The sequence below is a fragment of the Culex quinquefasciatus genome, chromosome 3, assembly GCF_015732765.1.
Source record: "Culex quinquefasciatus strain JHB chromosome 3, VPISU_Cqui_1.0_pri_paternal, whole genome shotgun sequence".
In the NCBI taxonomy this organism is placed as follows: Eukaryota; Metazoa; Arthropoda; class Insecta; order Diptera; family Culicidae; genus Culex; species Culex quinquefasciatus.
The window spans coordinates 138,039,703-138,064,254 of NC_051863.1; the positions used below are offsets into that span (position 1 = coordinate 138,039,703).

At 37.5% G+C, this 24,552-nt stretch overlaps 1 protein-coding gene across 1 annotated transcript in view; it reads right to left on the reverse strand.

Annotated features, from left to right (window-relative positions):
- Positions 1 to 24,552, reverse strand: part of LOC6052525 (tyrosine-protein kinase Drl) — a 134,172-nt gene that overhangs the window by 23,634 nt on the left and 85,986 nt on the right. Inside the window, exons 7-10 of the mRNA XM_038264752.1 lie at positions 16,172 to 16,373; positions 15,620 to 15,779; positions 9,756 to 9,911; positions 5,370 to 5,586 (exon numbers count right to left, since the gene is read on the reverse strand). Of these exons, the coding sequence (XP_038120680.1) occupies positions 5,370 to 5,586; positions 9,756 to 9,911; positions 15,620 to 15,779; positions 16,172 to 16,373 (735 nt within the window). The remainder of the gene's footprint in view (positions 1 to 5,369; positions 5,587 to 9,755; positions 9,912 to 15,619; positions 15,780 to 16,171; positions 16,374 to 24,552) is intronic.

A 24,552-nucleotide genomic window follows, 5' to 3' on the forward strand; every position in this document is an offset into this window, starting at 1 on the left:
CACGGCGTACGGGCAGATCCTTGGCATGGTTCCGTCAACATCACGGGACGAGCAAGATGCCCTTTACGACGCCTTCGACGACCTGCACACAGAGGTCCTGACGGTCATCGAAGAGAAGCTGCTAGAAGTAGGCATGCCCACACGACGAAGAATCGCGTACACGCCTGGTGTACCACAATGGGTGGACGAGACAACGAACCCAACAACAGCTAAGACCGTCGGATGCACCAACGTGATGGTGTACTGAATGAGCCTTCCCGGATAGCCGAATAATTACAGTTTCACTGTTCTTTTCCAAAGTCATTTATTTTCTTCTCACCGGCCCTAGCAACTGCTCTTCTTTCTCTTTTCTTCCTACACCCAACTCTTCCTCACCTCTCTTCGTCGTGCCCGGCCTGCTGCGTTCGTCGCCGCGTGGTTGTCTGATGAGCCGGTTCCTCCGGATCACCTTCGGTTCAGCTGCCGCGGAATGCCGGGTACGACCCGTCCTGGTTCTTCGGGGGTTCACCCGCATGGCGGCGTGTGGTTTCAACGGCGGCTGCAGTCGGAGACCAGCGGAACGTGGATCTTGTTCGCCGGTGCGCGTGGCTGGCCAGCGGGATGTGGTTCTTGTCCGGCGGTTGGCGGCCAGTGGAACGTGGTTCTTGTCCGGCGGCCAGCGGAACGTGGTTCTTGTTCGCCGGTGCGCGTGGTTGGCCAGCGGGACGTGGTTCTTGTCCGGCGGTTGCGGTCGGCGGCCAGCGGAACGTGGTTCTTGTTCGCCGGATCCGAGTGTTGACCAGCAGCTTCACCCTACGTCGTCGACAGCACCACTTTTCCTTGCAGAATCACCAGCGCCGGTTCCTGACGGTGGCGCCGAGCTTCCGCGGCCTCCCACCGCTCTGGTTTGTTCCTCCAACGGCGATTTTCGGCTGCGCGATCCGATCAGAAAAGAAACCGCGTGGAAACTTTCCAGCGGCTGTTGTTCGCGCGACGCGACCTTCTGCACGAACAGGCAGGCAAGAACTGATCGAGCGAAGACGTGGATGAAAGTAACCCACCACCACCAGCAGGCCATGATCTTCGCTCTCCCTTTTTTCTCTCCTACTCACACTCGAACAGGCCGGAAGCAGTGTGAGTGTAGTGGTGTCATCTGCTGCTTGACGTTTCGCCGGGGCGACTTTGAGGTTGGGGTATTGTTCGTTTCAATTAAATCTTACATAATATAGTGGTTTTACAGATTTACATATTCTTTTAACTATACTTGACCAAAGCAAAAACTACAAACGTTACACAATCCTTGACAAAGAGCAGAGTTTTTTGTGAGCTCAGAAGGAACTCACAAAAAACTCTCTAGAATCGCTTCCAAGAACAGCCGGTCGGAGACCCTCCTCAACTTACACTAAACTGATACCCGCAAGCCCGAAGCTCACCAGATCCATGGCAAATCTAAAACCAAATCTAAACAACAGCTGATCTGTCAAACACCAAATAATACGCCATCTTGCATGGCAAACACGTCTCCGGCTGACCTTCTTTTCCTCCTGCTTGCTTTCCCAACGCACTTAACAAAAAATAAGATGCATCACTAGTTTATCGCTCAAAAACCAAATGATCTAACGTATAACAAAAATCTAAAACTTATCACAAATTTTTAACGTGAGTCTTTTTGTTGGGCGCCAGTGTACTGAATGAGCCTTCCCGGATAGCCGAATAATTACAGTTTCACTGTTCTTTTCCAAAGTCATTTATTTTCTTCTCACCGGCCCTAGCAACTGCTCTTCTTTCTCTTTTCTTCCTACACCCAACTCTTCCTCACCTCTCTTCGTCGTGCCCGGCCTGCTGCGTTCGTCGCCGCGTGGTTGTCTGATGAGCCGGTTCCCTCCGGATCACCTTCGGTTCAGCTGCCGCGGAATGCCGGGTACGACCCGTCCTGGTTCTTCGGGGGTTCACCCGCATGGCGGCGTGTGGTTTCAACGGCGGCTGCAGTCGGAGACCAGCGGAACGTGGATCTTGTTCGCCGGTGCGCGTGGCTGGCCAGCGGGATGTGGTTCTTGTCCGGCGGTTGGCGGCCAGTGGAACGTGGTTCTTGTCCGGCGGCCAGCGGAACGTGGTTCTTGTTCGCCGGTGCGCGTGGTTGGCCAGCGGGACGTGGTTCTTGTCCGGCGGTTGCGGTCGGCGGCCAGCGGAACGTGGTTCTTGTTCGCCGGATCCGAGTGTTGACCAGCAGCTTCACCCTACGTCGTCGACAGCACCACTTTTCCTTGCAGAATCACCAGCGCCGGTTCCTGACGGTGGCGCCGAGCTTCCGCGGCCTCCCACCGCTCTGGTTTGTTCCTCCAACGGCGATTTTCGGCTGCGCGATCCGATCAGAAAAGAAACCGCGTGGAAACTTTCCAGCGGCTGTTGTTCGCGCGACGCGACCTTCTGCACGAACAGGCAGGCAAGAACTGATCGAGCGAAGACGTGGATGAAAGTAACCCACCACCACCAGCAGGCCATGATCTTCGCTCTCCCTTTTTTCTCTCCTACTCACACTCGAACAGGCCGGAAGCAGTGTGAGTGTAGTGGTGTCATCTGCTGCTTGACGTTTCGCCGGGGCGACTTTGAGGTTGGGGTATTGTTCGTTTCAATTAAATCTTACATAATATAGTGGTTTTACAGATTTACATATTCTTTTAACTATACTTGACCAAAGCAAAAACTACAAACGTTACAATGGCCATCGACGAAACCCCGAAGAGTTCCTGGAAGCAGCTGGAAGAGCTGCTGGACAGTGATCAACCGGAGTTTACCATCCAGCATGGTGAACGGTCCGAGAACGCCAAGACTGAGCAGCCCGTCATCGAGACGATCAAGACCGCTGACGAGAAGGACTCGTCACAACCCACCAAGAAGACACCCGGACAAACCACAACGGACAAACAGGGTCAGCAGCGAATGGTCTTGAACACCGGAAGCAAGCCAGCACAGACGTGCGACGTGTGCGGACTAAGCCAGCATAAGAGCTGGAAGTGTCCGCAATTCCTGGAGAAGACAGTCCCCGAGCGGCTGTTCAAGACAAAAGAGAAGCGCCTCTGCTTCAACTGCCTCCGGACGGGACATACCTCGGCGCAGTGTGTGTCCACCGGAGCGTGCGCGACGTGCAAGAAGCGGCACCACACCCTGCTGCACGCCGAGTGCCGGAGAAACCCAAAGCAACCGACAAAACCAACGAAGGTGGAGCAACCTGGTGCTCCACAACAAGCCGACACGAGTCCAGTGACGCCAGAAGCCAGCTCCTCTGGACAAGGACAACTAGCGCCCGACGCGCTGTCAGCCGTCGTGGACTCTCGGAATAAACCCTGCAGCCCACACCCCTGCAGTTGTTTATTAATAACGACACAACATGAACTGGACAGACACCACGCGAACGAGTTGGCTGACATCGAAGATCAGTCACGTTCCAACACCATGGCGATTCCTGCTGGAGTCCAACTCGCCGTCAGAGTCAACTTGGTGGCTCTGCGCGAGACGAGCTTCAGCCAGGTCTTGGACGGCACGATTGGAAGTGGCGCAGCACACGAAGAAGCGGTCCTGATTCAAGGCACGGAGTTTGAGGATCGACCCAACTTGGAGCAGCACACCGAAGCCTGCGCACGAGAAGTTGGAATCTACAAGGAAGCAAGTGAGGTGAGTGATCCAACGAATTTGAAGCAAGTTTACCTGCCGTTCCACGTGATACTGCGAACATTCGAAGACAACGCTGGCTTTTCAAGCCGAGCGATTCCTGACCAAGGACACAAGGTTCAAGGTCCCACGACGCAGCGCTCTGCTGCACTCAGCGTACTTGAGAAGACTACAAACGCATGTGGAGGAGTAACGGTGCGTACAAGGGCGGCCTCGGCGCCGCACAAGGCTGCTGCAGTTGACACACAGCTGAGCGATGAGCGTTCGAAATATCCAGCAGCTGCAGCACCAGCATGGAAGAAGCAAAGGAGTGACACTGAAGGATTCGTTCCACACAAGCGGTCGGTAGACGCCGATCCACTAAAGCGAGCATCAGCTGGAGGCACTGGAGATGGTCCAAGTGGAAGCAGAACAAGATGCCGGTTTCCTACAATCGGCAAGCATCAACAAGCACTGGAGCACATCCCACGAGTCGGCCAGGCCTTTTGGCAGCCCCTGCGACTGTTAACTGCGCTGACCGGCGCATCCTGTAAGAACGCAACGAAGATTAGCCCGGTTCTGTACAACAGGGCGAAAGGGGTTCGCATCGACTTGCGGATCCCAAGAGCGCCCGGCAAAGAATTGAAAGAACACACACCTGGTCAAAGTACGGCCACACCTGGGAGGCGAAAGAATGACCTCTGGATCGCCTGGATATCAACGGCAGTTCTTCGCGGGTGGAGGATGTTCGAGCCTGACAAGGTCAGCTCGAAGGAAATTTTGGTTTGATTTTGGCAGCACTGTGCCTGCTGCGACAAGAACGGAAAAGAAGGTGGCAACCCAGCCTGCGTCGTTGCCAACAACAAAAAGAAGCGCGCGCAACGACTTGCGCGAGTTAGCACGACGACGCCCGAAAGGGAGAAAGAAGCGCACAAACGATGTGCGCGGCAACAGCGCGCCGTTGATGACGACGGTGCTAGAAAGAGAGCGACAACCCGAACGACGACGAAGAGTGGAGAGTTTTTTGGCGCGCAACGGACGAGTTTGCGCGATCGTTCGGAGAAGCAGCAAGTCTATCGCAAGCAGCCGAACCGGTCGGACGTAAAGTCACCGCGTCGCGATCGTCGGAAGGAAACATTATTTAACCTCTAAAATTAGTTATGTGTTAGTTAATAGAATAGTTTAGAGAAAGTTAAAGTGTTTTTTCTGTTTGCTTGTGGTATTTCCGACCCTCCCAAAACTGGTTCCCCAAGTCCGCCTGAAGTGAAGCAAGAATACAGTCCGCTCCGAACAAATTCTATCAAAAGATACAGATTTTTGACTTTTCATACATCATTTTTGTATGGACAGCTGCCAAATTTGTAAGGAAAATGATATGGACAAACTAATGATGCAAAATAGCTTCTTTGGGCATACCGAAGGCACCACAAAAGTTTTAGTCGGATTAAAAAGCACAAAAATTGAAATTCTAAAAAAATGACTGATTTCGTAGAGAATTGCTCACAAAAATTATGAAATTTTCATCAGCTAATGTGAAAACTAATTTCAATACAAATTGCTTGTATAAATGAAGATTTAGGAAATTTATCTCAGTTTTTTAAAGACTTCGAAGATTAAAGCATAGAAAATTCAAATAAAACAAAAACATTCAAGAAGCCTAAACAATAAAATTCGTCATCCGTCCAAAGATGGTGCCTGTCATAAAAATGTCTCCATCTACCCTTTGATTCCCCGGAACCTACCTCAAACGGCATCGCCGCCAGCGTGGCCAGCTCCCACAGCAGCACGCCCAGGCTCCAGATGTCGCTGGAGGCGGTGTAAAACTTCTTCTCCAGCGTTTCCAGCGCCATCCACTTGATCGGCCGGTTCTCGTTGTCGCCGAGGCAGTGGTAATCGGCCGGAAAGATGTCACGCGACAGCGCGTTATCACAGACACGTACGTTTTGCTCCGAGTCGAGCCTGCGGAAGAAGAAGAAAGGAAGAAGAAGAAAAGAAAGATGAAGAATTGATGCAGTGGTTTGGGACGAAGTCGAGCGAGACTTGTGCCTTTATTATGGGCCCGTCTTGCTTTATGGGCACCAGCACTCAGTTTAAAAAAAAGTAAGTGAAATGTTTAAATATTTGAAAATAAAAAAAATATTAACAAAACATTCATTTTTAATCAATGCTTAAACAATGTTAAATTTATTTTTTTTCGGTAAACTGACTGTAACGTACAGTGTTTTGCGTAACTATTTCAAAACTCATGTGGCACACATACAAGAATGCATATCACATACACAGTCACTCCCAAACACTGCCGAGAGTTGGCTGAGATTTATGAATACATTATCTTACAAGCGTAACAAGGGAAGGATAAAATTCAATTACTTTTTTTCTTCTTGTATTTTTGGGAAACTTTGAGGCCTTGGAGCTAGGCTTGGTGGTGTTTTTGGTTGTCAAGGACGAGACGGCTTCTTGAGACACACTCACACAATGGGACATCAATAAAGATGTGTTTTATTTTTTTCTGTCTCTTGTTGACATATTTTAGTATGCATGAGTGAAAAGTGCTGCGCCATGGTTGTGTGTTTTAAGATTAGAAAAGATCTGATGATCATAGAACCAAATTGTTTTCTGATATGTGTTTTTGCTTGACAATATTATTTTTATTTCAAGTTATTTAAACCGATAACTTGAGGATTCTGGTTCCAAGAAAGCATAAACAATCTTGTTTAAAAAAAAACTTAAACCTACGTAAATGGTGGCTTACCCTTTTCAAATCAGTCTAAGCTCTATTATCTTAATTAAATTCACTGAAAACCAAATCTTCAAATCTTCAAATCTTCAAATCTTCAACTTTTCTAATATTTGGAAGGTACATGGAATTTCATTGCAACAATGAAAAGCTTCCTTCTTAGGGTTCGTTAAATAATTACGTCAGATTTGGCACCTTAAAAAAAATACGAATATTAAAAAAAGAACATAAAAAGGGAAGCAGTTTTTTCTGTTACTATCCTACCTTTTCTCTAATTTAAACTAGATGTGAGTCATATAAGGCTGTTCTCTTGTTTCAGGGAACTGTGTATCTTTAAAACTGTGTATATAAAAAAACAGGAAATTTGGCCATTTTTTTGTGATTTTCGGCCATTTCTATACGGAAAATTTGATTTTTCAGTCTCGAAAATAGCTAATCCAGTTTCCCATAAGTTTGCCTTTGGCAGCATTTTAATTTTACTCGCACACGCATAGAAATCCTGTAATCAAATCCATTAACTCTGTTTTGTCGAATTTGTGAACATTGAAATGTTTCCAAAATCAGCAACATTTTTGTCGATTTCGATGTAAATGTTTTCAAAATCGACAACATTGTTCCCAAAATCAAAACATAGTGGTACCACAAAAACAAGCGAGAATCTCGATTGTTGTCCAAATCGGACCACCTGTTTAACACCACTCCAAAGTTTTGCCTTTTTCGCAAAATAAAAGTTGAATCCTCAATTTTCAAACTGCGATATCTCTGGAAACACAAGCCGTACAAAGTCGAGCCAGGACTCATTTGTAAGAAAAATGGAAGTTTAATCGATTGACGTAGTCCATTTTTTTCAATTAACATTGTATTTTACATGGTGCGCAAATTAAAACTTGCTTTCACACTGGATCAATATTTAAATATTTTGAGTTTCTATGTAAATTTATCTTAAAACCCAAAATATGACCAAACATCGATTTTTTGATACTTTGGCTCAATTCTGAGGGCGGATTCAGATTCAGCGGGCAAAATTACATGGAAAAACATACAGTAGGACGATTTTCGAATTTTGTTAGGGTATTCTTATCCCAGAAATGCAACGTTCAAAAAACTGGTTTTTAAAGGTTTGCTCAGATGCTTTCTCTAAATGTTGGTCGTAGAAGGCGTAGATTGCGAGATAAAATTTTGGTGTCTTCAACAAAGTTGCTTGGATTGGCAAGTTCAAGAACTTTTTATAAGACGAAAAAATTCCCAAAATGTTCCTGAAAAGTTAGATTTTCAAAATCACCCTAATCGTGAACCACCCTAATTTTGAACCAATTTGAAAAGTTGCTTTTTTCCATTTGCAAAAACTCTTCTGAAAACACCAAAGCTCCAAAATTTCACATTTTTTTTTTGAAAATCCATTTTCCACTTAATTTTGCGTTCTGGACCACTGCACAGTGGTCCGAAACCGAAATCTAGCGTGACAAAATAATTAAATTAATTCCTGAAATATTTCAGCCAAAACTTGTTTCTTCTTTTACAACCACTAAATCATTTTGTACATTTTTGGGCCCTTCTAGACAATTGTAGAGCTTGTCAAAATGAACATTTTTATTCTTGAAAAATGAATTTTGATCAATTCTATCAAAAGTTATGGGCAAAAAACGATTAAAAAATGCTCATTTTCAAAATAAGATTAAATAAGTTAAACAAAAAAGACCTCCGAGATATTTTCAGCAAATGTACTCTAGAATGTGTACTTTCAGATGCTTCTAAGAGCGAGGTCAAACTCCACCACCTTTTCGAGTTATTACCATTTCAAAATGGCGTCTTTTTCGTCGTATTTTGGCTATAACTTTCTTTTTAAAAGTCCGATTTTCACTCTCTTGGAAGATAAATGTGTGTTTTGATAAGCTCTACAAATGTCTAGAAGACACCAACTCGCTACGACACAAGCCTGAGTTGATAAATTCAAAAAACTCATTTTTTTCATAAACACTTCACCTAAATTACAAAAATGGCTCTAGAAACTTCCCGTTTGAATATAGAGCTTTGTGCTCTTCAGCAAAGTTGCTAAGAATGGTGTCCTCTACAACTTTTCTGAAAACACCAAAGCGTTATCTCGTCATCCCGCCAAAATAAAAATTCTGAACCACCCTAAAATTTGGACCACCCTAATGTCCACCATACCAAAAGATGCCCCAATTGACCCTGATCATTTGTCCCGAAGACACCAAAGCTCTAAATCTTAACGTGTGGCCGCTATCAATTTTGTCACGCTAGATTTCGGTTTCGGACCACTGTGCACTGTGCAGTAGGGTGCCCAGAAAAAATGACCCCCTGCTCCACAAGCGGAAAACAGTTTATTGGGTTATTTTAAGCATCTGTGTAAATTTTGATTGAAATTGGTTGAGATTAACCCATTGATACCCGAGCCTAAAGTTGGTGAAAAGAATATTTTTCATACAAAAATGACTTTTTTAAATCGCTAATAACTTTTCAGGTTCAAGTTTTACAGCTTTGGTATGTTCTACAAAGTTGTAGAGCATTACATTTTCAATGAGAATCTTACTTTTGAGAATATTTGGATGGAAGTAGCGTACCGTGCAGACCAAACCGTAAAAAAGTTGGGTTTTCCAAACATTTTTTCGATTTTTCCCATACAAACTTCACCTTTGAGTATCAATGGGTTATATTGACCGATTTTGCTCATATTTGAAGCAGAGTCCTAAAATAGCTCAAGGAACAATATTCAGCTTGTGGAGCGAAGTTTTGAGAAAAAGTTCCATATTCTGGGCACCCTACTGTGCAGTGATTCCCTTTCGGAATGTTATTTACATGTTTAAATCGCTGCAATCTAAATCACATGCAAGTTCGGTCATACTTTTCTTGGTTTTCGTTCCACTCTGATTGATATTGGAGTTTAAACATTTGCATGGAAAAAGTGTTTTAAAATGCATTTTACACTAGTTCAGATGTTTTGCAATCATTAGATTAAAAAAAATGACAAAACAAATTTAGCGAAAAAAAAATATAAATAAACGTTGACAATTTTCCAAAATTCAAAAGATTTTTAAATCAACCCAAACATGGCAAACTTCAAATTTCATTAAAATTTTGAAGTTTTTTGTAAAAAAAAAATTTGCCCCCTGATTTTTCGGGCCAACTTTGAAGGGGGGAGACAAAAACTTTAAATAAAATTTGTACCAGCCTAACTGCAATATAACAAAGCGTATTTTGCCATTTGTTTTGGAAAATGTTATATTCAATGCTAACAGCTATAAAACCTTAACTGAAAATCAAAAGTTCTAAAATAGCCCCAAAATCACATAAACACATGCCCAGCTGAAGAAATGTCGTCCTGATGGGGAAAAGATGAAGCAAAGAGAGAAGTAGGCAGCATAATACTCACACACAGTTCCTGGTGGCGATGTCCTTGTGCAGGACGCCGAGCGAGTGAAGATGCGAGATGCCACGGGCCACTTGCAGGCCAAAATCCACCAGCTGTCGGGTGCTGAGCGACAGACCCGTGCCCTGCAGCCCGATCTCCCGGCAGCTCTGGAGGTATCTGCGAGGAGAGAAAGCACGGAAAAAAAAATTATTTTTTGAGAGGTTTCGGAGTTTTGATTTTTTTTTTCACAGTGCCTCAAAGTGCCAAGATGTGCGACACTGGGGGAAAAAACGAGGAAAAATGGAAAGTAAAAGTTATGAAACCGACACAAGAAAAAACAAACGCCCTGCTTGAAGGAAGAATATCGAAAATGTGAGAAGATTGCAGCAGTTATGTGGCTCGTTTGAAGGGAGCAGATCCCCAGCCAAGAAGACGGGGAAGAAAGGTTTTCCCAAGTTTTTTTTCTTCTCCTGCAGAGGGAAAATTTATGCAAATTTGCAGAATCACTTCTCCGCAATGTTTTGGTTGAACCGTTCGTTGGGTGATAGGATACGGAGATTCTGAAGAAAAGAATGAAAAAGAAAAGTTGTTTTGATAGCCGGGAAAAAAACCTTCGAAAACACAATGTTGCCTGCAGGAAATATCGTCATGTCAACACACCAGTGCCAGTGAGTGCCAAAAGGCGTTTTTGGAGTACAACGTATTATACATGTCCGGTGGAGGTTTTGGCATTTTTTTTTTGCTTGAAGGATACCTATATTTTGTGACCATGTGGGCTGTTTTTTTTTGTGGGTCTTGTTTCATCAAATTGGTTGGCCCATTGTTGGCCAATTTGATCGTCTGGTGGGACAAAGAGATGATGTTGATGGAGATTGTGTCTCAACAATGATATTTTATGAGCCAAGTTATATCGCTGTTACCATCTGATGCTAATTTCTATGTCTAAAACTTTATTATTTTAAATTTTTTAAAAATGTCTTCAAATATCTTCGTACGCTTCCCGGGCAGACGGTAATAACAAAATTCATGCCATTTTAATAACAAATACTGTTAAAATAACAGAAAATCTAATGGAATCTTCTTTAAAAATCCATTTTTGCATAAGGGTTTCAAAACAGTTTATGTTATCAGAACAAAATTTGTTATTGGTCTGATATTGGTTAAAAGCCAAAACAACTTTGGAATAACAATTTTTGTTTTGGAAGAATACCTCCAAATGTAATTGGGATGATCGGATTAGTTGTTAAAATAACAAAAAATAATAACAAAGATTTGATCGAAGAATAACCTAAAATGTTATTAGTCTGTTATTACAATAACAATCCAATAACAAAAAAATCATAGCGACGAATAACAAATCTTGGTATAAATAACATAAAATGTTATTGGCCTAGTATTTTTAAATATCAAAAAATGTTATTCCCAAGTTATTTCCGTCTGCTCGGGCTGACATTGGTTGAAAGCCAATTCAACTTTGGAATAACATTTTTTGTTATGGAAGAATACCTCCAACTGTTATGGGGATGATAGGATTAGCTGTTAAAATTACAAAAAATAATAACAAAGAATTGTTCGAAGAATAACTAAAAGTGTCATTAGTTTGTTAAGACAATAACAATCCAATAACATAAAATTCATAACGACGAATAACAAAATTAGTTTTAAATAACATAAAGTGTTATTGGGCTAGCTCGGGTTTCCGGGAAAAAAAACTTGAGAATAACATTTTTTGATATTTGAAAATACTAGCCCAATAACACTTTATGTTATTTATAACAAGATTTGTTATTCGTCGTTATAAATTTTATGTTATTGTAATGATAAACTAATGTTACTTTTAGTTATTCTTCGAAATAATCTTAGTTATTATGTTTTGTAATTTTAACAACTAATCCTATCATCCCAATAACAGTTGGAGGTATTCTTCCATAACAACAAATGTTATTCCAAAGTAGTTTTGGCTTTCAACCAATGTCAGACCAATAACAAATTTTGTTAGGATAACATAAACTGTTATTGAACTCTTATGCAAAAATGGATTTATCAAGAAGATTCCATAACATTTTTTGTCATTTTAACCTTATTTGTTATTGAAATGGCATGAATTTTGTTATTGCCCTCTACCGTCACAATATCAACAAAATTATATGTATAATAATTAATTGCAGTGCTGAAAAGGTAACCTTTACAATCAGGTTCAATGTCTGTCCCATAAACTTTTCTCCCAGCTTGAAATCTCCAAAGCCATACACCATCATGTTTATGTAGATTGCTACATAATTTCCCCAAAGTTGAAAAACATGGGACAACACAACCACCGCACGGGTTCAACTTGCAAATCTCCCAAATCTAGAGAACAAGCAAGCCACATTATTTTCTCCCAACAAAGATCCCTTTTTCAAACTGTGTGAGTGAGATACAATCTAAGGGGCTAGGAACCAACGAAAACATATGGTCCCCAAACCCACCTCCCCACCGGTTGCAAAAGTTACCTCATAGTTTTAAAGTTTCCGTCGTCTTGTTGTTTTTCTCCTTTTTTTGCAACGATCTGAAACAGCAGTAGTACGGTGAGTCCCTTATACTATGCTAATGTTTGTTCGATATCACTCTTGTCCCGTATAATTTTGTCTCATTTTGCTGTCTCGTGTCCTTTTGGCCCAACTTCCGCATCCGCTCAAACTACAACACTACTGTGCAGTGTAGTTTGTACTTGCGTGTGGTGGTGGCGATAGTGGGAGGGAGCGCTTTATTTTGTCAGTGGTATTAAACTTAAAACCCGAAAAAGCCTTGTCGGAAATCTCCGCCAGAAAAGTTTTGTGTGTTTTTTTTTCGCTCTCTCTCTTCGTTTATCTAGAACTTGAGTGAAAAACAGCAGTTTCTCCCCTTATAGGTCATTGTGGCTTTTCGGGCGGCTCTCCTTCGATTTATTTATGGGATCGCGTGGAGGTATGTGGCGTTGTTGTTGTTGGGCGGCTTAAAAGTTGGGGGTTATGTTGGGCAGGGGGTTGCAATAAATCTTCGATTTAAACATCACGATTCATGATATGCAGTAGGTGCAGTGTTACACGTTCATTTTTTTCTTATTTTTGTTGAAACGAAACAAAAAAATGTGATAAAACAAAACAAGAAAACACAAAAAAAACAAAAAAATGCAACAGCAAAACGAAAAAAAATAAAAAACGATAAAAGCGAAATAAACGAAATAAACAAAATAAACGAAATAAACGAAATAAACGAAATAAACGAAATAAACGAAATAAACGAAATAAACGAAATGAACTAAATAAACGAAATAAACGAAATAAACGAAATAAACGAAATAAACAAAATAAACGAAATAAACGAAATAAACGAAATAAACGAAATAAACGAAATAAACGAAATAAACGAAATAAACGAAATAAACGAAATAAACGAAATAAACGAAATAAACGAAATAAACGAAATAAACGAAATAAACGAAATAAACGAAATAAACGAAATAAACGAAATAAACGAAATAAACGAAATAAACGAAATAAACGAAATAAACGAAATAAACGAAATAAACGAAATAAACGAAATAAACGAAATAAACTAAATAAACGAAATAAACGAAATAAACGAAATAAACGAAATAAACGAAATAAACGAAATAAACGAAATAAACGAAATAAACGAAATAAACGAAATAAACGAAATAAACGAAATAAACGAAATAAACGAAATAAACGAAATAAACGAAATAAACGAAATAAACGAAATAAACGAAATAAACGAAATAAACGAAATAAACGAAATAAACGAAATAAACGAAATAAACGAAATAAACGAAATAAACGAAATAAACGAAATAAACTTAATAAACGAAATAAACAAAATAAATCAGAACAAACAAAACTATAAATAAAATTTGTACAAGTCTAAACGAATAAGCAAACGAAAAAAAAAACAAAAACGAAAATAAAACCAATAAAAAAATACTAAACCAAAAATAAAGAAACAAAAGAAAAACCAGAAAAAAAAACAAAAAATGATAACGAAAAAATAAAAAAGTGATAAGAAATAAATCAGAACAAACAAAACTATAAATAAAATTTGTACAAGGCTAAACTCATAAGTAAACGAAAAAAAAACCAAAAACGAAAATAAAACCAATAAAAAAATACAAAACAAAAAATAAAGAAACAAAAGAAAAACCAGAAAAAAAAACAAAAAATAATAACGAAAAAATAAAAAAAAATGATAAAAAGACTTTCGAAAAAATCCAAAAACAAACAACGAAAAAAAATAAATAAAAAAAAGTGCTAGAAAAAAAAACAAAAGAAAAATCACGAAAAAACTATATTAAAACGTAAAAAGAAAAAAAAACTATAAGAACAAAAAAACAAACAACGAAAAACTAAACGAAAACGAAATAAATGGAAAAAATAAAAATAAAATACAAGAAAAATCTAAACAAAAGCAAAATAACGTGAAAACAAAATTAAATCGTTTTAAACTATTTTGAAACGAAAAAAGATTCGAACAACGAAAAAGCAAAACGATAAAAAAAACTTGAAAAAAGTAATAAAACGAAAAAACAAAAAATACAAAAAACAAGATTGGAATTAACGAAAAAAAAAAAACGAAAAAACAGAATTAATGGAAAACCAAACAATAAGCAAGAAAAACAACAAAAAAAAACGATAAAAAATATTTTTTTAAAGAAATCAAAACAATAAATAAAAAAGAAAACTAAAAAACGAACACAAAAAAAAACAAAAATACGAAAAACGAAAAAAACAAACAAAGAAAAAAAGAACAAAAACAAGGAAAAAATTACTTTTAAAAAACATAAAAAAAATAATTAAAAAGCAAAAATCTATAAATAATGCCAAAAATATAAAAACAATAAAAAGAATATTAAAAAAAAAACAAAAAAACACATATTTTTAAAGAAATTAAAAAATAAATAAATGAATAAAAAGAACACTAAAAAACAAAACACAATGAAACCAAAAATACGAATAACGAAAAAAATAACAAACAAACGAAGAAAAAAATAAAATAAAAAAAGGATAAAATAAAAATAACTAGAAAAAAATATAAAAAACATAAAAAAAACTATTAAAAACGCAAAAAATCCATGAATAATAAAAAAATCCAAAATAAAATAAAACAAAACTAAATTTAAACAGAACAAAACAAAAAAAAGCAAAAAAAAACATATTTTTAATGAAATCAAAAAAATAAATAAAAAGAAAACTAAAAAACTAAAAATACCAAAAACGAAAAAAAAACAACAAACAAACAAAAAAACAAAAATAAAAAATAAACCAAGCGTAAGGACAAAAATAAAAAAAAAACTAAAAAAAATAAAAAAAACTATAAAAAATGCAAAAAATCCAAAAATTATTTTAAAAAATAACAAAAACAGGATAAAAATAAAAAAAGCAAAAACTTACCAAAAAGTTTATGGAAAAACGAAAAAAATAACAAAATGCAAAAAAGGGAAAAAAAAACTGATATAACAAAAGTAGAATAAAAACGAAAATAACATCGATTTTTGTTAAAAACGATAAAAAAATAATAAAAAAAAACGATAGAAAGAAGAGCGAAAAACTTTTTATTGAAACATTAAACAAGAAAAGTTTTGAAAACATGGAGAAAAAATCCAATGAAAACTAAAAGAACAAAAGATAATTATTGCTATGTTGACTTAGAATGATACTATGAATTGTTTATTTTTGTTTAAATGAAAACAATTTAAATGAACAACAAACAGTATTTTATCACAAAAAAAATAAAACAAAAATATTTCAACAGTTAAAAATATCACCAGCTATGGAAGAACTGTTCCACCCTAGCCGACGTACAATTAAAACAATAAAAGCATCAACAATCTAACTGCGAAAGAGCCTTACAGTTTGAGGTTTCCCTTGGTCGCCAGCGGGTAGGCCACCTTCGGCGGGCCCGAAAGCTCGGTGACAGCTGCCACCGGGAACAGGATGTTGGGATGGGACACCCCGCACAGCGTCGATCCCTCCGACAGCAGATAGGCCACTTGGCTGAGGGAGGCTCCGTCTGAAATTGGGAAAGGGGGAGGGGGGGACAACAAATTGAGAAGATTAATGGTAAGTTACCTCGATGAATGTGAGGGAGTTGGTTGGACTTTGGAATCAATGCGGACGAACGGTGAAAGTGGATCACACCGCAACCGATTCCGACCCCAAATCACCGCAATATAGTACTGTGAATCTCTGGGAAATCAACGCATATTTTTAATTATTTTAAAGTGTCTAATTTAATCAAATTTACATGTTTATTAAATATGCTCAAATTCAATAAAAATATAAAAATTAAATTAAATTTAAATTTCCAGAGATTCCCTCAATAGCAAATAATTAAGCCCGAAAGAGGGTTTCGAGGCCAATCCGAAGCTTCAAGGCCTATAACCAGACCAGTGTGCTACTCACCGACGACCGTTTTGATGAGGACGTCCCTCGTTTCGCCGAGGGGATGGTGCAGCACGCCGTAGAAGATGCGCCCGTAGGTGCCCTCCTGGGCCAGCTGCTGGCAGAGGACGGTGTCCGGCGAGACGGCAATCCGGCGCAGCTTATCCTTCGGGTTCGACCCATTGCTATGGATACTGCGGGCCGGCGTCGAGAGGCTGTACACCTGTAGAAGAAGGGGGAGAGGAAGAAGAAGAAGGATCAAATCAAGGACCATCGGTCGTCGTCGTTAGAGAATCGTTCAGTGTAGTTCAATAAGGAGGATTGGAGGAGGCCATTTTCAGGGGATTTTCATCCAACTAGTGCCGACTTTCGGAAATTACTCGGAATCAATTGCGGTGGGGTCGTAATTGTTAAGGACGCAAGTTCATTCGTCGGTTGCCCTGAGTGTAGTGAGCCATAATAAGAGGGGGAATGTGGAGTTTCGTGGAAAATTTGATCAATCCAGCAAACACAAAATGTGGAGATTATTTTACCCCAGTATGTTCCCTAGTGTATTGATTACCAATCAGGTGGCCTTATGCAACTAGAGATTATATGTTTCTTGGTTCACCACACAAGGGATCATATTCATAAGTGCAAGGGATAGTTACTCTGGGAGCTTAGTTGCTAATTGGTTTTAGCCTTTAACCGTAGTTTGTAAGTATCTTTGGAGTTTGGAATTACCTAGGTGGTACTATTTGTTTCGATTAATGTTGGCTCAAAATTGTCCCTAGTACTCACAAAAACAAATCAATAAAAGTGGTATCCTCCGAAATATACTTTACTTGGCACCCTGTTGGACACCCTGAAATCCTTTGTTTAAATAAATGTGAATGGTAAAGAAATACTGAATAAATAAATAAAGTTGAAAAAACTTGTTGAGAGTGTTATTGATTTTACCAGCCTGGATAGAGATTTATTTTTTATCTATTTCCTTGAATTTTTTTGGAAATAGATAAAAATTGTATCTCTTGTATTTAATACCTATACTAATTTGTCAGCAGTCAAAGTAAAAAGAATCAAACAAACAAATTATTGAAATTGATTATCTCTTAAGGTGTGACTAACTGACCGATCGTCATTATCGGTGGTTGAAATCGAAATAAAAGTTTTAGGGAATCAAAATTTTAAAACTTGGACTAAATTTAAAAAAAACTAAATTTTCTTGTTTTATAGCATCATTTTAAGAACGCCATTACCGAACATGTTTTTAATGACATTTTCTGTAGTTTCAATGTTATGAAACTTTAGAAACTCGCCTGAAAATGCGAGCTTGATTAGTTAAGCATACACGGATAAAAATCCTATTAGTGAATCCGTAAATTCTATAAGTTGCCGTATTTGTGAACAATATGTTCCAAAATAGTTAACAGTTAACTCGATTTCGAGGCAAATCACAAGATTTCTATACTGGTGGTTGCATACTTGATCTTAAGTCTAAAGAGAGAAATTCCGAAATTTAACCAAATAATCGCATTCTCATTATTTTAACCAGATTTTATCTATAGAGCAATTCTCTGCATAACAACAGGTTTTTTGCGAGTGTTTTCCTGTTTCGTTTCGATTTTTCAACCAAATTTATTTCCATCCATTGAGATAAATGTATTAGTCACAGCTGTAAGGATCCCCAAAAACTCTGTACCGTAAACTGGGGTCAATCGGGACACATGGGGCGAATTGGGACAGCAGTTTTAACCATGTTGGAGCACCATATTTTGATTTTTCATGATGGTTTCGGTTAGAACAGACTCAGGCCAACAAAATGTGTACATCCATTTTCAAATTTAAAAGCTTTAAGTGCTCTAAAAACTGCTGTCCCTATTCAGACTGTAGTCCCGATTCACCCCAGATTACGGTACTGCACTTATAAAAACTATTGTTTACCGACAACTAAAAAAATAAACAGAATTGAATAAACAGGTAACAGCGAAATAGGTATTTTTTTAATTTTAATTTTTGTGTTATTTTAGTCCGGCTGAAACATTCTTGGTGCCTTCGGTATGTCCAAAGAAGCCATTTTGCATCATTAGTTTGCCCATATAATTTTCCATACAAATTCGGCAGCTGTCCATACAAAAATGATGTATGAAAATTAAAAAATCTGTATCTTTTGAAGGATTTTTTTTATCAATTTGGTGTCTTCGGCAAAGTTGTAGGTATGGATACGGACTACACTAAAAAAATGATACACGGTAAAAAAATTGTTGGTGTTTTTTTATTTAACTTTTTGTCACTAAAACTTGATTTGCAAAAAACACTATTTTTATTTTTTTTTCCATTTTTTGATATGTTTTAGAGGACATCAAATGCCAATTTTTCAGAAATTTCCAGATTGTGCAAAAAATCTTTGACCGAGTTATAAATTTTTTATTCAATACTGATTTTTTCAAAAAATCGAAATACTGGTCGCAAAAATTTTTCAACTTCATTTTTCGATGTAAAATCAAATTTACAATCAAAAAGTACTTCAGTGAAATTTTGATAAAGTGCACCGTTTTCAAGTTATAACCATTTTTAGGTAACTTTTTTGGAAATAGTCGCAGTTTTCATTTTTTATATTAGTGCACATGTTTGGCCACTTTTGAAAAAAATATTTTTGAAAGGCTGTGTTCTCTATACAGTCGACTCTCTGGCTGTCGATCTTCTCGATATCAATCTTGCTCCATGTACCGATGAATTTCTCAGTCCCTTCAATCTGCATACTTCGGTTGTCTTTATTCCTCGATATTTTCTCTTGCTTGAAGAATCTCTACCTCGACGGTCCCTTGGATTCTATTTGCTTCAAATATCTATTCCGGTTGTCAATAATTTCACTTTCTCATGGCTTGCATAGACATTTTTAAATGAGAAACGGTGTTTGACATTTATTTGTTTTTGTTTGCTGGACGTTGCCATGATTCTCTCCCATAGCTGGTAAGCAAGAAAAAACAAATTTCAATCGAGTCTTCATTCTGCATCGTTCTGTAAACTGATGCTTCTCTTCCTCGACGGTCCCTTGGATATTGACAACCAGAGAGTCGACTGTATTTTGCATTTTTGAACTTTGTAGATACGACCCTTAGTTGCTGAGATATTGCAATGCAAAGGTTTAAAAACAGGAAAATTGATGTTTTCTAAGTCTCACCCAAACAACCCACTATTTTCTAATGTCGATATCTCAGCAACTTATGGTCTGATTTTCAATGTTAAAATATAAAACATTCGTGAAATTTTCCGATCCGAATCTGAAAAAAAATATTTTCAAAATGTTTAAACCAGGACTAACATTTTAAAAGGGCGTAATATTGAATGTTTGGCCCTTTTGAAATGTTAATCTTGACTTGAAAATTTTGAAAATATTGTTTTCGAAAAGATCGGAAAATTTCACAAATATTTCATATTTTAAAATTGAAAATCGAACCATTAGTTGCTGAGATATCGACATTAGAAAATTATTGATTTTTTGGTAGAGACTTAGAAAACATCAATTTTCCTGTTTTTAAACCTTTGCATGGCAATATCTCAGCAGCTAAAGTTCGGAAAAGCAAAATATACAAAATTTTCTCAGCTTTTCAAAAATATTTTTTTCAAAAGTGGGCAAACATGTGCACTCATTTAAAAAAATAAATAACTGCAACAATTTTCAAAAAAGTCACCTAAATATGGATATAACTTGAAAACGGTGCAGCTTATCAAAATTTCACTGAAGTACTTTTTGATTGTAAATTTGATTTTACATCGAAAAATGAAGTTAAAAAATGTTTGCGACCGATATTTCGATTTTTTGAAAAAATCAATATTGATTCAAAAATTCATAACTCGCTCAAAGATTTTTTGCACAACCTGAAAATTTCTGAAAATTTGGCATTTGATGTCCTCTAAAACATATCAAAAAAATAAAAAAATTAAAAATAGTGCTTTTTTTTTTGCAAATCAAGTTTTAGTGACAAAAAGTTAAATAAAAAATCACAAATTTTTTTTACCGTGTATCATTTTTTCCAGTGTAGTCCGTATCCATACCTACAACTTTGCCGAAGACATCAAATCGTTCAAAAAATTCCTTCAAAAGATACAGATTTTTGAATTTTCATACATCATTTTTGTATGGACAGCTACCAAATTTGTATGGAAAATTATATGGACAAACTAATGATGCAAAATGGCTTCTTTGGGCATACCGAAGGCACCAAAAAAGTTTCAGCCGGATTAAAAAATACAAAAAAATCGAATGACCAAAATCTCTGAGCTCTACTAACAAAACCTTCTGATATTATTTTAATTCTAGGGATGTTGGCAAAAAAAAAATTGATAGCACAACTGGTACTATGTAGAACAAAGGGAATTTACGTTTGAACGTTTGAAAAGAGCCCATAACCATTTTGACAGCTGGCCTCCTCAGTTACCATTAAACACTATGGGTTTTGTAAAATAATTGCCTGTTACCCGACTTGATAAAATTAGGTCAATTTGTGAGAAATCTTATGTAAGAAATATTGAAGGAATTGTCTGTACTTTAACTCACTCTTTACAATTTGTAAGAATGACCTGCTGAGCAAATAAATCAAACTGGCTCACTGAATTCAGGGATTTTTTTTTATTGAACTCGGGTCTTATGAATTTAACTTAAATAAATTTTAAATGCATAAAATGAATGACGAAATAATGGAAGTAATTAATAAATAAACCATTGATCATTTTTTCTGAATAAAACCTGCAATAGGATTCGATTCTACAACCCAGTAAAAAAGCACTGTCACGTTCATTCAACCATCTCAATTTCCCTGTGTCTTTGATGTCGTCCACCATTCCGCTCCATCTGGTTCCGACACTTTTAATGAGCAGCGTTTCCTGCGCTTCATCTGCTAATGCCAACTCTCCGCTGGAAGAAGCCGAGTGGCGCCAAAAAATATTGATCCAAAACTGTGTGTTTTTTTTTCTCAGCTTAAAAAGGCCCACAACCATCCAGCGCCGCACCCCACAAGAAAATTGATGACGAAATCATGTCTCAAATTTCCCTTTCGCCGCTCCAACTAAAACAAGTCAGAAAAACATTGCCCGAACGTGGGGGGGACAATTGCAACGTGATATTTCCTCTGTGAAGGCTCCTTTCGCTGCTGGAATGTTGCTGATAAGCGTCAGTTTCAGACGACTAAAACGAAAAAAGACTAAAATTCAGAACATTTTCCTACCCCTCTCACTCATTTTTTGGTTGAAGGTTGATCTAAGGCGCAAAGCCCACTCGCTGTGAAGCAATTCGACGATTGAATACCTCAGCTCAACGAACTGTTTGAAGACTGCTTTGCCTCACCGCGGGTGGTGAGATTTTGCAACGAAAAAAAAAATCGAAGGAAAGTGTCTGAAAAAATGTATCCTGTATTTGTTATTCAAACCCCATTATTATTAGGGATCAAACGATCACCCTGCGGGGGGAGGGGAAGGGAGGAGGAGGGTGGTATTGTTTCAAGCAAACATAGTGTGCTGCCGTCGACGCGCACACACCCCCTTTTGGCAGCATAACCACCACCCACTGTGGTGGGCTAAGGGGCAGAGGTGTAGCGAGGGAGGTGGATGAGTTTGAAAAATATAAATCGGATTTGAATGGACTAAGCATAGACAAATAAATTTTAGAAATAGGCATATTCTAATCACATTTTTAATTTTGACAAATCAGCACTTTGGCCTTCAAAAGAAGCTTTGGAAAGATTTTTAGGCCTGTTTCATAGTAATCAAAAGCTCATTTGAAAGCTGAAAAACAAACCTCTAAAAGTTATTTTGATAATGATCAACTAATCTTCAAAGGCTTATGGAAAGTATTTGTCCCCTTCCACATACAAATTTTAGACAAAACGCGGGTGAGGGAAATTTATTGAAATTTTTCGTTAAAAAAAAACTTGTACAATCGAGATACAATTTGCAAACTGCGTGAAATTTGCGAAATTGAAAAATTTCCGTGAAATCTCGTAAAATTTAGCAATTTTCTCAAACCAATGCTCAACATAAAATATGTTTTAGAGTTTTCAATTGATAATCATGTTATGAATCATTCGAAAATTTGTTAGGAAGACACTCATTAACATAAAATTATTACAACATTTACTAAGAAATGATATCGATTCGAATGCTATACCTAAAAGATGTAAATAAAAATCACTCAAAAAACATATTTTCGGTATCAAAAAGTTATCACAAATGGTGTCTTTTTCACTCTAATCTTTTATAAATTGACTGAACAAAATACACGTTGATAAATTTCTTAACGATGGCTCAATTTTTTTTTTATAATGAATTGATTTATTGTTAGAGATCAAATAAAAATAATATTCTTTTAAAAGTTACATTAAGTATATACAGTAGGGTGTTTCAACCAAAACAAAAAGTTCTCAGATCACGGCAAACCGAGGTTCCCCTTGTAGAGGATGCCCATAGGGACTCCCATGCCAAAAATATCCTCTACAAGGGGAACCTCGGTTTGCCGTGATCTGAGAACTTTTGTTTTGGTTGAAACACCCTAATATACAGTCAACTTTCTCTGAGTCAAGATAACATTACATAACCAGAAGAGGAAACAATAAGGATAAGGATTGAAACAAAAGTTATTATTTTATTAGAGTACCCAACCAACTAGCCATCACCTAGTTTTATTGAGGTTTTATGGTAGCATCTTGATTGCTTGTAAGTTTTATGTTGGCTTTCACAGCAACCAATAAGCATGAGCTTATTTAAAGGCAATTAAAGCCAAATGGCTTTCAATAAGGTTTTATGAAAGTTTTAAGAGAGTCTTGAAAACCCGATGGCAATGTCATGCCTAATGGTTTTATCTCATGCTTCTTTAAAACCAAGGGTGTTGTTGCTGTCAATTGCCTTTAGGCATGCAAAAAGCTGACTTAAAACCATAAGCTCTTAAAAAAAATTTTAACGCGGCCAAATAGCAATGCACGAATATGGCAATAAACGTGTGGTTTGATTGATTGTGATTGACCTCCATCTTGGTAGAAAAAGTTGAAAAAGCAATAAATTTGATTAGCATTTGATGAAAACACACATTTATGATGAATTTCTGACATTACTAGTATAACCATCGACGTTCAAAAATGTGTTGAACATTTTTTTCAAAAAACTGCAAAAAAATATTTTGTGAATTAAAAATTGTAATTACAAAAGAATTGTTTTTGATGAAGCGAGTTGATTTTTTTGGATCTATTATCCCCACATTTATTGATAAAATTTTATCCGCATTTGAAATTAGGTCAGCAACTGCGAGAAATAATCTTTCAAATTATTATAATTACCTCCAATATATGGGTAATTCTCCGCCAACTCACACAGCAGTTGCCCCGACCCCTCTTCGATTTGCGTGAAACTTTGTCCTAAGGGGTAACTTTTGTCCCTGATCATGAATCCGAGGTCCGTTTTTTGATATCTCGTGACGGAGGGGTAGTACGACCCCTTCCATTTTTGAACATGCGATAAAAGAGGTGTTTTTCAATAATTTGCAGCCTGAAACGGTGATGAGATAGAAATTTGGTGTCAAAGGGACTTTTATGGACGAGTTATCGCGATTTTACGAAAAAAAGTTTTGAAAAAGTTGGTCGTCGTCGATCATGGCCGTTCATGGTCACCCGCGACAGACACGGACAACGAAACAAATAGAAACGCAAAAAGTAACTTTTTCAAAACTTTTTTTTCGTAAAATCACGATAACTCGTGATGTTTTTAAGCAAACCCCTTATGTCTATATATCAAAATTTTTGTAATTGTCTGCTCTACAACTTTCTAGAACATTGTTACACTCTAAAAAATAACCCTGCAAAGTTAGAAAAAACACGAAATTTTAAAATGAAAAATTTTGTTCTAAATGAAAAAATTGACCCATCTGGGTCAATGTAGATTCGAAAAGTGCATTAAATTTCCCATAAAATGACATGTTCCAAAAAAATTACAGTCGAGTAACGGAAAATGGAAGAATTTTTAAAAAATTTTAGTGTTTTTTTTTCGATGAAAAATACGTTTTTTCGGAATTCTGAGTACGCCATCAAATCGGGCGTCTAATTTTACATAAAAGTCTCTTTGACACCAAATTTCTATCTCATCACCGTTTCAGGCTGCAAATTATTGAAAACACCTCTTTTTTCGCATGTTCAAAAATGGAAGGGGTCGTACCGCCCCTCCGTCACGAGATATCAAAAAACGGACCTCGGATTCGTGATCAGGGACAAAAGTTACCCCTTAGGACAAAGTTTCACGCAAATCAAAGAGGGGTCGGGGCAACTTTTCCCGATTTCGTGTGAGTTGGTAGAGAATTACCCATATATTATTTCATCATCGCCATTTTCGCAAACCATCTCCATTATATCATGTGGCAAGACAAAGACTATTTTTTCCAG